The 13,291-nt window shown below is 39.1% G+C and overlaps 1 protein-coding gene across 12 annotated transcripts in view; it reads right to left on the bottom strand.

Moving 5' to 3' along the window:
* BBX (BBX high mobility group box domain containing) overlaps positions 1 to 13,291 on the bottom strand; it is a 290,697-nt gene that overhangs the window by 60,861 nt on the left and 216,545 nt on the right. For all 12 annotated transcript variants that reach the window (XM_066347885.1, XM_066347886.1, XM_066347888.1 and 9 more), the window contains 2 exons: positions 4,714 to 4,794; positions 1,677 to 1,751 (listed from right to left, as the gene is read on the bottom strand). In XM_066347885.1, coding sequence (XP_066203982.1) covers positions 1,677 to 1,751; positions 4,714 to 4,794 — 156 coding nt within the window. The remainder of the gene's footprint in view (positions 1 to 1,676; positions 1,752 to 4,713; positions 4,795 to 13,291) is intronic.

Genomic DNA, 13,291 nt, shown 5'->3' with positions numbered 1-13,291 from the left:
AATTAAATCAAACGGAGTATGTGGCAAATATGTTCTCTTTTGAAGGAAGTGTTTCTACACAGTTGGATGGAATAGGCTCGGGTGTCAAGATTAAAGATAAATTTAGTCACCATGGCAAAGGTCCTTTTTAACTCTTGAAAAAGTTATTAGTATCAAACAAATGTATGTTAACAGCGGAGAAAAGCAAGGAATTATTAAAACAAAACTATCTCCCCGGACAGTGAAAAGAGCCTGTTTATCATAATCAGAAATTATAATAAATCTTAATTTAGTCAGATTCATCAAGCAAATTGTTCTACATGAAATAACATCATATATATATATATATTTTACCACTTTCCTAGCATAGCCCTCAACAGCTAAAGCAAACTCTGTGGCAACGAGCTCTAACACAGAAGCAGGCAACTGGTGGTATAAAGTCACAGTGATTGATTGGCACAACTGTCCCAAAAGGAGCAGCATTTTTTTTTTAAATGTAAGGGCTGACAGTAATTTATTTCATTTTCAAAGTAAAATGTTGGGTTTTCTCCTGCCAAGAGGATATCATTTTATATTTCACTTACACAGCATTCTTTATTTGATGAATCAAAGTGATTCAATACATCAATATTAAATGGAACAGCCCTGCCTGTCATTTTCTCTCAACCCTATACAAAACTGCTCAGTTCATGATATGCGTTTTTTCCTTCCCTGGAATTAATAAAGAGGAAAAGGGGGAAGGATCTGAAGCAGATAGCACCTCATTTTCAAGAACTAAATACATTTTATTTGCCATAGATAGTGTTCACTAGAAATGAGCCGATGGTGTAAACCAGAGCTTTGTGGCAAAGTCAAGCACACCGGAGTTGCCTCCTGATCATACCAACCACGACAATGCTCTCTAGTCTGTGCTCTCTCGCTGGCTGACAACAAGAGAAATCTGAGACCTTGTAAGAGCTGACCTGACCTAAGCCTGGGATTAAACGCTAATAAAGACGCTGCTGAAGCTACACCACAATGAAAGCTGAGCACTGATGATTTAACAGGCATCCCCAAACTGCAGCCCCCTGAGGCCGTGTATCCGGCCCCCGCCGCACTTCCGGAAGGGGCACCTCTTTCACTGGTGGTCAGTGAGAGGAGCACTGTATGTGGCAGCCCTCCAACGGTCTGAGGGACAGTGAACTGGCCCCCTGTGTAAAAAGTCTGGGGACCCCTGAAGGTCAGATTCAGCACTGCATTTGCTGTGAGAGTCATTCATGAACTACACACTGCTCACAAAAACCAGGGGATATTTCATGGCTTCACAGTCATTATAAATATTCATTTAGAAATATTCCCTGATTTTTGTGAGCAGTATAATTTCATTACTGGACAAATTCAGTAAATTAGAATCCTATGGTTTTCATGTTGACAGCAATTTTATCAAGCTTTAAAAATAGACCAAAACAAGGCAAAAATGAAATAAAGAATTACTGGACAGTGTTTAATCTGAATAGTTATCGATGGGTATAAATATATACAACTGATCTGACTATGATTACTGCAAAAAGCAGTGTGCATTCTGTTATGCGTGTTATTGCGGGAACGGCAAGAGGCAGCCTAAAGTTCGGTCTACGTCATTAAAACCTCATTCCAGTATTTCCTGAGCTCAGTATGTTTTCTGAACCCAGTCAACATTAAGAAAAAGAATGCCATACCTCTGCGAATTGAAACAAGGCTGATGCTTGACATTGTTTTGAAGGACCATCGGGGCGGGACGTACTTGAAGATATCTGAAAGGAAACAAGTCATTTTTAATGCACAGGGACATTTTCCCATAGTAGACTAGTAGCTTTTGCCATATACTTCCTTGGTAGACACGGATAAAGATGAAGACATGAGTCATCACCCTCGATCACTTTTAGAAGAACAGTAGAAATGATAAAGGAAGACAAAGGCCATGTTTCTAAAAACAGATGATTGAAAAGAACCAGACCAGCTCCGACTCGTTTGTAAGGGTATCAGGTACGTGTCAGACAGCAGTGAGACCTGTTGAGATGAATTTCCGTATTTCAATAAATTTCTTAAAATACTCAAAGCTGGAAGCTCCAAGTAAAGCCAGTCACTCTGTCTGCCCCCTCCACCCCGCACCCCACCCCCAGCTGTTCTCTGCTGACAGGCAGCTGTGAAGCAATCCTGCAGGAGGCACACGCATGCGGGTCAGGATATCTGGGACTGCATCTCAGATCTGTTTCTCACGGGCTACAGGACCTTGGGCAGCTCAGCTAATCTTTCTCATACGTCTTTTTCCCAGCTGTAAATTGATGGTGATGATAATAACCTCCATGTTCCTGGACTATGGTGAGAAGAAAATAAGTTCTGGCACTAGAACTCAATACATTGTTCACCGAGTGCGCACAGCATTTCTTCCTTTTGTAACACCCTGTGTGCGTGAGCACACTCACACTGCAGCTGCCCGACACTGGACGGGGGATTCTGCCACACCACATTTGGTTTAACTAGAAGACCTTCTATTTCCACTTGGTAATTACAGTAGCCTCATTAGTTTGTTCTGAGGACCATGTGGATAAGGTTTCCGAGGATTTTTTAAGAGTAAAGTCAATTATTAATTTTGGTTCCACAGCGAACAAGCTTCCATCCAGCTACAGTGAGGGGTGAAAATAAGCCACAGGAGCAGGAATCCTGGCAATATAAATATAAATTCAGCCTATTCCCAGTCCAATAAAAGTCTTTTTCTTCAATTAACTGTGCTCACCAACTCCATCAAAGGATAATTACAAACAAAAAATATACCTTAGTCCTAACTCTTCAACCACAAAAATCATTATTTAATCTCAATTAAATGAGGTTGATTAGAAGAACAATGATACCAGTTGGTGATAGTTATCAAACGGTATCAAAGTGATATTTAGGGGTAAGAAAGAGTAAAAAGAGAGATGGAATCATTGATTTCGTCACGATGAAGCCCATAGGAATTTTAATTCCACTGTATGTTTTGAATCAGACATATAAGCATTTTTAGAACACCAGTAAAAAGATAAAAGATCCCCTAGATCCTCTTTAACAAACTAGGTATAAGCAATTATAAACAGGTAAGATTTAACCAAGTGCTCAGAAGACACTGAAGATATTTCAGGGTAAAACTGTAGACCTTTCCTTGGTTAAACCATGAAATCTATCATTTCAAAAGACCGCCATGGGCAAGTTGTGAGAGACTGCAACTATGAACCCACAAGGATTTTCCTGAAGTCCTGGGAATTATAAACCAGGTACATACTGCTTCAGATATCACTTGTCATTCCTACCAGTCATCTACAAAAGTTTGGGAAGATAAACAGTTTATGTAAGGAAAAATGTCTTTCTTCAAGGCTTACGTCAGACAGTGAACAAAACAGAATCAATGGTATATATACCATCTAGATTTTTGGAAAGCATTTCACAGGTTTCTAAACAAATGTTTATTTTACATATTAATATGGGGATAAAGGAGATATTCAGTTAATGACATGAGTAGGGAGCTCCTGAAGAAATATTAGATTGGGGACCCTTTATATAAAACAATAGGGTCAGGAGATCTCTTTGGAATCCTCCATTATGCTGTAAAACCCACAAAAATGAACATATGCCAATACAACCAAATTTCATGTAAAATTCAGAGATTTCATTAGATTCCTGGGGGTTCAGAAATCAATGATTAAGGATCTCTGTTTTCAAAGTTGGGACCAACGTCTATAACTACTGGAGAAGAGAGCACAGAGCGAATCCTTTATGACAGCAATGCTTTCGGAAACAGTACATGAAGCGACTGGAATTCATGCCACATCTCACAAAAAGACAGAGAGGAGAGTGATAGATGAGGAAGATCATGTGATCAAATATTATAACATTCCTACGCTATCTGCAGGGCATTTGGGCATATTATAAACAATGTCTTAAAAGGAATGGCTTAATATGTCACTGTAAAAAGCAGTTTGCCAATGAAAATGTTGGGAACCACCAGAAAAACATACTAGGAAAGGGGGAAAAAAATCTGAAACTAAAAAAATGCTCTTCTTGTACAAAAATTGAAAATTGTCACACGACAGGCAAATGTTCGGAGGGTGACAGTGAGAGAGAGGGTCTAGTGAGAGACAACTCGAATGATCAAGGGAAGACAATGCGCTTCAGAGAAAATTGATCGATGGTGGTTCCATATTGAGTTCTAGGGCAAATGAAGATATTTTGGGAAACAGTCTTAACCTTCACACTTGGAATCAAGGATAATGTGCTTTTCCTCATCATCTCTTTCAACCAGTGCTGGAGATGTACTGAGCCCAGGAGGTTTGACAAGAGACAATAAGGCTTCAAAAACTGCCACTCGATGCTCAAGTTTCATCTTAAAAAAATGCGTGCTAAAAAAAAGGAATGCGTGTCCAACGGACAACCCTGAGTTGCTTCTGTCTTCTGATTTAAACACTTGACACGTGACTAAATTCCAACAATAATCCATTGTTATTCTCAATTTTATAATCCATGAGTAAAAAGTGATCGATGAGGCTAAAGTGTAATAATATGCAGGTCAGCTTTTATAAATACTCAGTTACTCCTTAATTAAGAGACTCTGGTATTCCAAAATATCTTTTCAAAAATTTGATTCTATTTTCCCATTTACGGTTAATTGAGCTAAGCTGTCATCAGCCTAAATTTAAGCTCACTTCACAATTTCCTTATTAAGTATAAACTGCGGTATAGTACCTCAGCAAACTGAAACAACGGTGACTTCTGGCGCAATTCCGGGGACTCAGAAACATCAGGCCTGCAAGAGCCAGAGGACACCTGTAACAAAGAAAGACGGTGTGAAGCATCACAGAAGTAGTGTCGGGAATACAACAGAGGATAGTGCCACCTGAAACGTTCCTATTGGAAGAAAGAAAGGGTGTGATTGCCCCAGTTTGAGGCAATACTGTGACAAAAAAGTACTTATAGCTGCAAAGTTTTATACATTTGCCATTCAATTGCAAATGATGCCATAAATCACAGATGAGATTGTAAGACAATGCATTTTAGAAAGTTAATATTCACCTAAAAAATGTCTACAGTGATGCCCATTTGAGCTCCTGGCTTTCTGCCACCAGATCCAAAGAACTGTCTCCTTCCTGCATGTTCTGTGTCTCTCTACTATTTCGTATCACCAGACTAAATGGCCACTCAAATGAGGTGTGAAAATACAGACCTTTTGGGAAAACAGAACTAAACTCAGATTCGTGTTTCCCAGGGTTTTATGTGTTTACACACAAGCCCCAATCTTAGAAAGGTTAGTATTTACATAAGAGAGATTTCTCTTATACTACATATTTTCTTTTGTACTATTATTTTTATCTTGTCAGGTAAACATTTTAAGTCTCTGCTATTTTCATATGTGGTTTTCATTTTATTAACTACAGTTATGAAAACATCACTGATTCTTTATCCTTTCAAAATTCTTGCTATTAATTCAGTACTCTTCTCAGGGTACACAGTTCCTCTTTCATTTTAATGTGGAAAACCGACTCATATCTGCATTTGAGTGACATAAGCATTTAGGTAGACGGCTGTAATTCAAATATCATAGGAATCACAATTTTAGAGAGGGAAGGATTTAATTATTCCTCTGATCTAACCCTTTTTACAGTTGAAGGAACTTGGCACCAGAGTGGTAAGTAACACCACTGCCCTCCCCTATATTCAATAACCTTTTCATTCCTTATGTACAAGGCACTTAGCATTGATCACCACGAGACCTAAATATCTGTCTACTGTCCGTCTTCTCCAGGGGCTTTGTTTCACACACAATCCTCAATACCGCCTGGGTACAATATAGATACTCTACGTATCTGTCCAATGAACTAAATGAAAGTTGACCACTGGCCTTCTAAATCACACATCAGTGTATTCCTTTCCCTCTCTCTTGAATGACAAGGTTAGGGAATGCTAGGGGAAAAAAGTTATCTTTCACTTTAAAAGAAAAATGAATTACAGCAGAAAGACCATCTACAATGTTATCTACTAAAGATAAGCATACTCATATTCTGTGTATATTTTTCCAGTTGTATATACACAGGTAATATGTTCAACAAAAATAAGATATGGCACTGTAGTTATAGAATGTTCTTTAAAAAAATGCATTCGTTCTCTTGTGTTAGTAAGCCTTTTCCAATGTAGTTTTAATGGCTGCTAGTGATTATATTAGATGGCTGAATCCAACAGAAAGAATTGACAGTCACTCAGGTTACATTCCTGAAAATAGTCTCTCACTGAACTTCTTCATTAGGCTGAAGATGTGATTCTCAAAGTGTCACAGACACTTGGGCAGGCACAAGCAATTGAAACTTTGTCACCTTTAGATCTGAAAGAGTAATGGCCAATCTCTCTCAGAGATAAGCTCCACAGAGAAGACGCAAAGCTTTGATTAATGATGCCGCCTGTGGCTGGGCTCAAAGCCTGCCTCCCTCACTGGCACTTGACTGTTGGACAAGTTGTGTGCCAAATGGCCCGCCAGTGTTTTTATTTGCTCCCCAGGGATTCAAAGCCGGGGAGACACAAAATGCACTAAAAAAGCAGGCCAACCAATCCTGAAATTACAAGCCACAAAAAAATTCCTTATTAGATGAGTATTCGAACAAAATCTATCTTTGTACTGTAATTTGGGAATAATAAAAATGGTTTTAAAGACATTCTGTGTGCTTAGCCCCTAGATAACTTGGTAAATAACAAACTTGATTTAAAATCAAACATAGGATTAAATGAAATTTATAATGTCTTTATGAAACTTTAATGTTTGTCGTACACATGACAGAAATCTACAAAAGATATTTGGGTTAAATATATTATCATTTAAGGGAACTATACAGTATGAAGTCTGCATAACATGTATTCTTATTGCAGATGCATTAGAAATATTTACCCTTTATAAGGAGTTAGGCTACCCTATGGCTTAGAATTCAAATTAACTGTAAGAATAAAAGTGAACTTTCATTCAAGGGCCATTTATAGATTATTTGGCCATAACTATACAAGTCATGAAGTTTTATGTTAAACAAGAACCTCTGCAAATTGTTCTGATAGGCACAAATAAAACTTTCTTTTTTAAATGGAGAGTTCAAATGTGAGCAATTATCAAGGTATGTGCAATGCCGCACATGTTATGTCAGCTGCACCATGCAATCAAAGATGTCTACGCATGTGTGCTGTGCTCACCATGCACCTGCGTGCACAGCACATGTACAGCCAGTTCCTGCTGACTAAGTTGATTCTGTTTATGTATATAAAGACAAAGAACCTCAATGGCCTGGACAGGAATAACACAACACGGGCTGTCCAATGGTTAAAACAACAGGAACAACACCACTAAGGCTATGCATTGAACTCCAGTGGACAATGTCCTTTCTAAAAATCTAGTTACTCTTACTTTAAAGCAGCGTGGGTTTAACAGACATCTTCAGTGTAGTATAATGGGAGCAGAACAAAATTAGGAGCCAGGTAAAGTGGGTTACTACTAAACTGTAAGACTACCTGATTCTTTAGTCTACAGCAGAACAGAAGCAGAAAATCAGATGGGGCCAAGAATGGGGTAAGAAAAAGAAAGAAGGTTGAGAGACAAACCGTGCCAGAAGCAAGAAGACACAGAGGGAAGAGAGCAAAGCCAAAAAGAAAACAGACACAAATGTTTAGAAAGCATTGGGGTCTACCTAAAAGAAATTAGAGTAGGACAAATAGCCCCACAGTTTCTGCTGAAGGCAGTAATTAATGTTTATAGCCACGATTCTAAGTTGTCAAGATAAGAATAAAATATATCCTTTATTAAAAGGCAGAGATGCATGTCATACATGCTAGACATATTTCCATCCTAAACTCAAAATGTAAAAATGGTTCAATGGCATGGAAGAGGTATATATATGGAGAGTCATTTTTGAGTGCTTGATAAACAAGGCATCTAACGCAAGGGGGCATGGTATGCACACACACATTTGGTAAAGAAATCTGGGGTTACATCCACATAAAAGAGAGAGGGTACTTCCACAAAAGGCTGCTATTTGAGTAATGTTATTAGTTGAAGGAGCCCAGGCCTTGCTGCCTTGCGGTTTGTACTTACAGTGCTCCAAATTACCTACTAGGTAGGGTATACTTTGTATAGACGAACATCAACTGCTCAGTATCCACTACTAGGCTAGTGTCAGCTTACCTTCCAAATATAACGTAATATAAGGACTCAGAGGTATCTGTTCCTTAATTACGAGGAAAGAAAAGATACTGAATGAACAGAGGTTAAATAAAGCGAAAAAAACCCAAACAAACCCAATAAGTGGTTTCTCGAAATAGTCCTTGAAATAATCCATAAAGCCACTAGGTGTAGCTATATACCCAAGAAAGAAAACAGCTCAAGGGATTTCACGGGTAAAGTTAACCACATACTCAACTTACTTTAAACCCAATCTTCCCTTTGGTTTAGCTATAAGTCACAATAACCAAGGAAGATGAACGATTAGTATAATTAACAGTTATGATGAAGTAGCATTTTTTTCCTTCACAGGTGCAATTCAGAGCTTGAAAACTGTAGAGACAGACCCACGATCCAGGCCCCTGATATATAACAAGACCACACCAGTCAGATGCACTGCAAGTGCTTAGGAAAGCTGGGTATTACCAAAAGCCTGTTACTACTGCACAAGGCACAATGACCTCAGCTACCCACAGCTGGGCTGTGATGAACAGTCAACGAAACGTTAAGTGTGCCGCTTGTACCTGAACTACGCATCCCTGCCCTTGCTAATTCAAATATTTACTGAGTACTCACTCCTTCCACAAATATTCAGTAAACACCTATGATATGTCAGCCCCCAAAACTGCCGTTTTCAAGATGCTTACATTCTATGCATATGCATTTTATGTGGGGAATAAAGGAACACTAAGGGAGTGTGTCCAGCCCTTAAGTTGCCTGCTGTTCAAATGCAGGACAGGGGTACACATGTAAGTGTAAGTGCACAACGGTGGACTGTTACAAGGCCTGTGGGAGGACAGAGAGGCAGCCTCCACTCCTTCTAGGGAGGCTGGGAGGAGATAAGGAGCATCTGAGATATACCTAGAAGGAACACCGGATTGTAGACGAGGCGCTAATAGCAGGAGGAACCGTATGAAGACAAGAGCCCTGTATGTGTGGGAAGCAGTGACTTGCCTGGTGTGGCCAAAGATTAAGACGTCTGGGAATGTCCTGGGAGATGAATCAGACTGAGAGGAATTGGAATTCTATGTTAAGTTTGAAAAGTAGACTGAAGGTAATGGGGAGCCAGCCAAGGTTTGCAGTCAGAGTCGCTGCATAATGAGCTACATGCAGTTAGATAATTCTGTCAGTGCGGTGCACGGTGACCTTGGCTGGGAAGGGAAAGGAAGGAAACAGACCCGCTGAGATGTGGGGCCCCAATTAAATCCGAGATGGTCTTTTCGAGGCCTCAGTAATTGTCTGGAAGGATGTCAGCGCTGACGAAGGCAGGGGAGAGAGACAATGCCAGTTTTTCTAAGGTAGGTTAAGGCATTACACTGAAAAAGGGGGCGTGAGGGAAGGAGAAGGCTAGGCGGGGTGGGATGTGGGCTGTCTGCTATGGCAGGAGAGGGCTCGGGAGGGAGGATTCCATTTCAGAGTTCAGGTGTAAAAACTGTCAAGTTCTTGGATGACTCCAACACTCACACACTTGGGGGCTTTTGTCAGGTATCTTTCCATGACAGAGTGCCTGAGCGATCATTTATTTCCATTTAATATGAGGTATTAAATGAAACTCTCAAAGGAACTTGATCTTAAACACAGGTCAATTAAATGCAAGCTTTTAAGTTAGCCCTTTGAAACGTTCTTAAGGATTAAAATGAAGCCACTCTTAATTAAACGTAAAGTGGGTTAAGGAGAACCTGAGTCCTACAGCACTGTGCTCGGCCGGCTGGTACCAGGACTGAGCTACAGCCCAGGAGAGGCTTACTCTGAAGAGCACAACCAAACACGACCGCACAGAACTGCGCACTCTCCAAACTAGAACACGTGTTCAACCATCTGGCGGAAAGGAATGTAACAGTACTTCAAATACAGATGTAATAATTTATTCATTTAATAAATACCGGTATAATCAATCACCTTTCCTCTGTCTCAGATTCCAGCTAGTTCACCATTTAATGAAAAATATAGGGGTTTAAATCCTAGCATTAAGACTTTCTTGCTCTATGACCTTGAAGAGGCTATTTTCATCATTTATGAAATGGAGATAATAATAATAAACCAACTTCACAGAACTCATGGGAGGACGAAATGAGATCATCACTGTACGTGCTTAGCACAGTGCCCGGTGCCAGAAGCAGGACTCGTGAGAGAAGCAGTCTGACCTGAGGTCTGGTGGGCTGAGTCACAAAGGCCCCTGTCTGCTACTCAAAGACTGGTGCTAGTCCTCCTCTCCCTGCGTTCAAATCCCAGTTCTGTCACTTTGTAGCTGCATTCTCGAGAAGGTTATTCAACCCTTACCTGCTTCTATTTCCTCACCTGATAGTTTAATGTTTACTTCAAAGGAAAATCAGGCTGAATTCTTATAGTTGTTATGAAAATCGGGGGTTACTCTTACGTAACGTACTTAAGAACAATGTCCGGAATGAAGGAAGTGATCACTAAATGTTAGCAGGCACAACTGATCACATTACAGGCAAGCGGAGAGCCCTGCAGCTTCAGTCCTTACGTGATTCCTAATCTCAAATGGCTTCAAGTCTTCTGAATGAGTCAAGTCTTACACACAACAAACGAGCAAAATTTTAATACTTTTATTACAGAGGTTGTAATAAAGAACTCAATCAACTAAATAAAATCAAGTGCTGTAATATATAACTCTGACAGTAAAAACTATGAGGGAGTAAGAAGAGATCAAACTTGGCTCAAAAAAAAACCAACAAAAAACCCCAGAAAGGGCTTCCTGGAGGAGGTGAGAGATTAATATTACATATATAAAACAACATATATTTATCATTTTCAAATTTCAGTCATATCAAAATGTTTTGTTTTTAAATAGGCAGATGGTGATAAACAAATGGAAATCAATGTGATTCTCTCCGAAGCCAGAAGTATGTGAAGAACTGCTATCTCTAAAAACCTAACCCTAAGACACTACCAGGGAGACTTGTTTCTGATTTGTTCCCTGCTGTGCCTGGAACACAGAAAGCGTTCAATGAACACCTGTCAGATAAATCAATGTGTACAAAGATGGCTCACAGTTCCTACTACACTGTTCAGTTCCTATCCAGGACCTTTAAGTCCCTTAAAGGAGCTGTGCCATCATCTGCTAGCATTTCCTCCGCCAACCCTGAGGCTAACCCAGCTATCCTACTACTCAAGTTGAACTTCCTATATTGGGGTCTCTTAGGCACTAAAAAGTTGTTTTCTCCTTGAGCACTTGGTGATAAAGAGAGTACATTACAACTGTACTTTCCTACAAGTTTTCAATGAACAGGAACTGTGTGCGTGCCCACGCACGGCTAGTAAAGCACACTATACAGCCTGAAGAAGTAAGCCCAATATAATGTAAGCTTTCAAGTTAAGTAGGAAATGCCTAGAATAACATGGTCATGACACTAAGTACCTACAAGAATGCTTTTCACGAGACTTAAAAATGCCTTACAGGTTTTATTTAATTAAATCTTCACAGATGTCTGGGGAGTTAGACGCAAGAGAATATTATTAGCTCCATTTTACAGGATGGAAAGCAAAGAAAAAAGTGGCTTGATCATAACTTGACTGTCCTTTCTCTTGGTTCCAACAAAGGAATCAGGCATTCTAAAATCACAGACCCAAGGTCTAATACATTTTGTATTAGAAAAAGTCAAACTTTCCATACATTCGAAAGTTTGACTTAAGTCATTCAACTCAATAGACATTGAGCCTTCAAACCTTTCACCAGCTACGATTACTCTGCCTGACTTTTCTAACTTCCCACTATTCTCCAAACCCTCTTCTTAGGTCCAATACTGAATGTGGTCCTCTCCAATATTAATCCAACCTATTCTATACATTATACGTTGAATAATCTCCTCCCTCCCTTCTCTGAATTGTATCACCTCCTGCCTTTATTTTTAAATTTTAATTTAGCCTTATATTTTTATTAAAGTAAAAAAATAAGTGTATAGAAGATTTTTAGTCCTTAAGATTATCTCTAGAAACTCTAGATCAAATAGTTATACTCTATTTATTGCATTTTCATCTGTAGATAACTTGATTTGAAACATAAGGTCTAAAAAAACTCTCTTAATATAACTGCCTTCCCTTTAGTTCTTCCCAGAGTTTGAAGTGAACATTATAACTTCTATGTCTTCAACTTTTCCTTTCTTGTTACTTTAAAAATTTATATGTTTAGGCCTGACCTGTGGTGGCGCAGTGGATAAAGCGTCGACCTGGAAATGCTGAGGTCGCCGGTTCGAAACCCTGGGCTTGCCTGGTCAAGGCACATATGGGAATTGATGCTTCCAGCTCCTCCCCCTTCTCTCTCTTTGTCTCTCCTCTCTCTCTCTCTCTCTCTGTCTCTCCCTCTCCTCTCTCAAATGAATAAATTAAAAAAATAAATAAAATAAAATATCCCTTAAAAAAATTTCTATGTTTACTCAAATCTCTGGGCATCCATTTGAACAGAAGGGTTCTCTGTAGCCCCCTACTAGCCTATTTTCGGCCGGCACCTATATCATGTTTAACTGATTAAACAATTTCCATTTGATTTCTGATATAAATAGGTTTGCTAAAACCTCATATTCACTGTAAACATTCCTTTCCATCTCCTTTACTATTCTTGGTTTATTTCCTAATGGGACATCTCTGCTTACATTGTATATATTTTACCCAGTCTCAGTAGCTAATTATATTTGGGGACAGCCTGATTTTATCAACATTCACTGCTTTATTGTTTCAGTATCTCAAGATTATTTTCAATAATGACCTAAATATACTGCCACAAAAATTAGGGGACATTTCAAAATGAACATGAAGTGATAAAAAATTTTTTTTGATTTTTTTTTTATTAAACAAGAACATCAGAAAAGCAAACAAGTCAAATAAAGTTGTTCAATTATGAAAATGAGATGCAAAACCAACTGTTATTTCATTGGTGAAAATGCACTGTACAAAAGGCTGAAAGTACTGGAGTATCTGCACGTTCCTTGATCCCCTATGTGAGCAGCTCTGAGATGATCAAACTTTGTGAGTGGCTCTGAGATGAAAAACAGGGACTATGCAGAAAAAAGCTTTAAAAAGTTGTACATATTTTTTCAAGTAAATCTGGGTTTAATT

The sequence above is a fragment of the Saccopteryx leptura genome, chromosome 8 (genome assembly GCF_036850995.1).
Source record: "Saccopteryx leptura isolate mSacLep1 chromosome 8, mSacLep1_pri_phased_curated, whole genome shotgun sequence".
Taxonomy (NCBI): domain Eukaryota; kingdom Metazoa; phylum Chordata; class Mammalia; order Chiroptera; family Emballonuridae; genus Saccopteryx; species Saccopteryx leptura.
The sequence above is the reverse complement of the archived record's forward strand: the minus strand, read 5'-3'. Positions and strand labels throughout refer to the sequence as shown.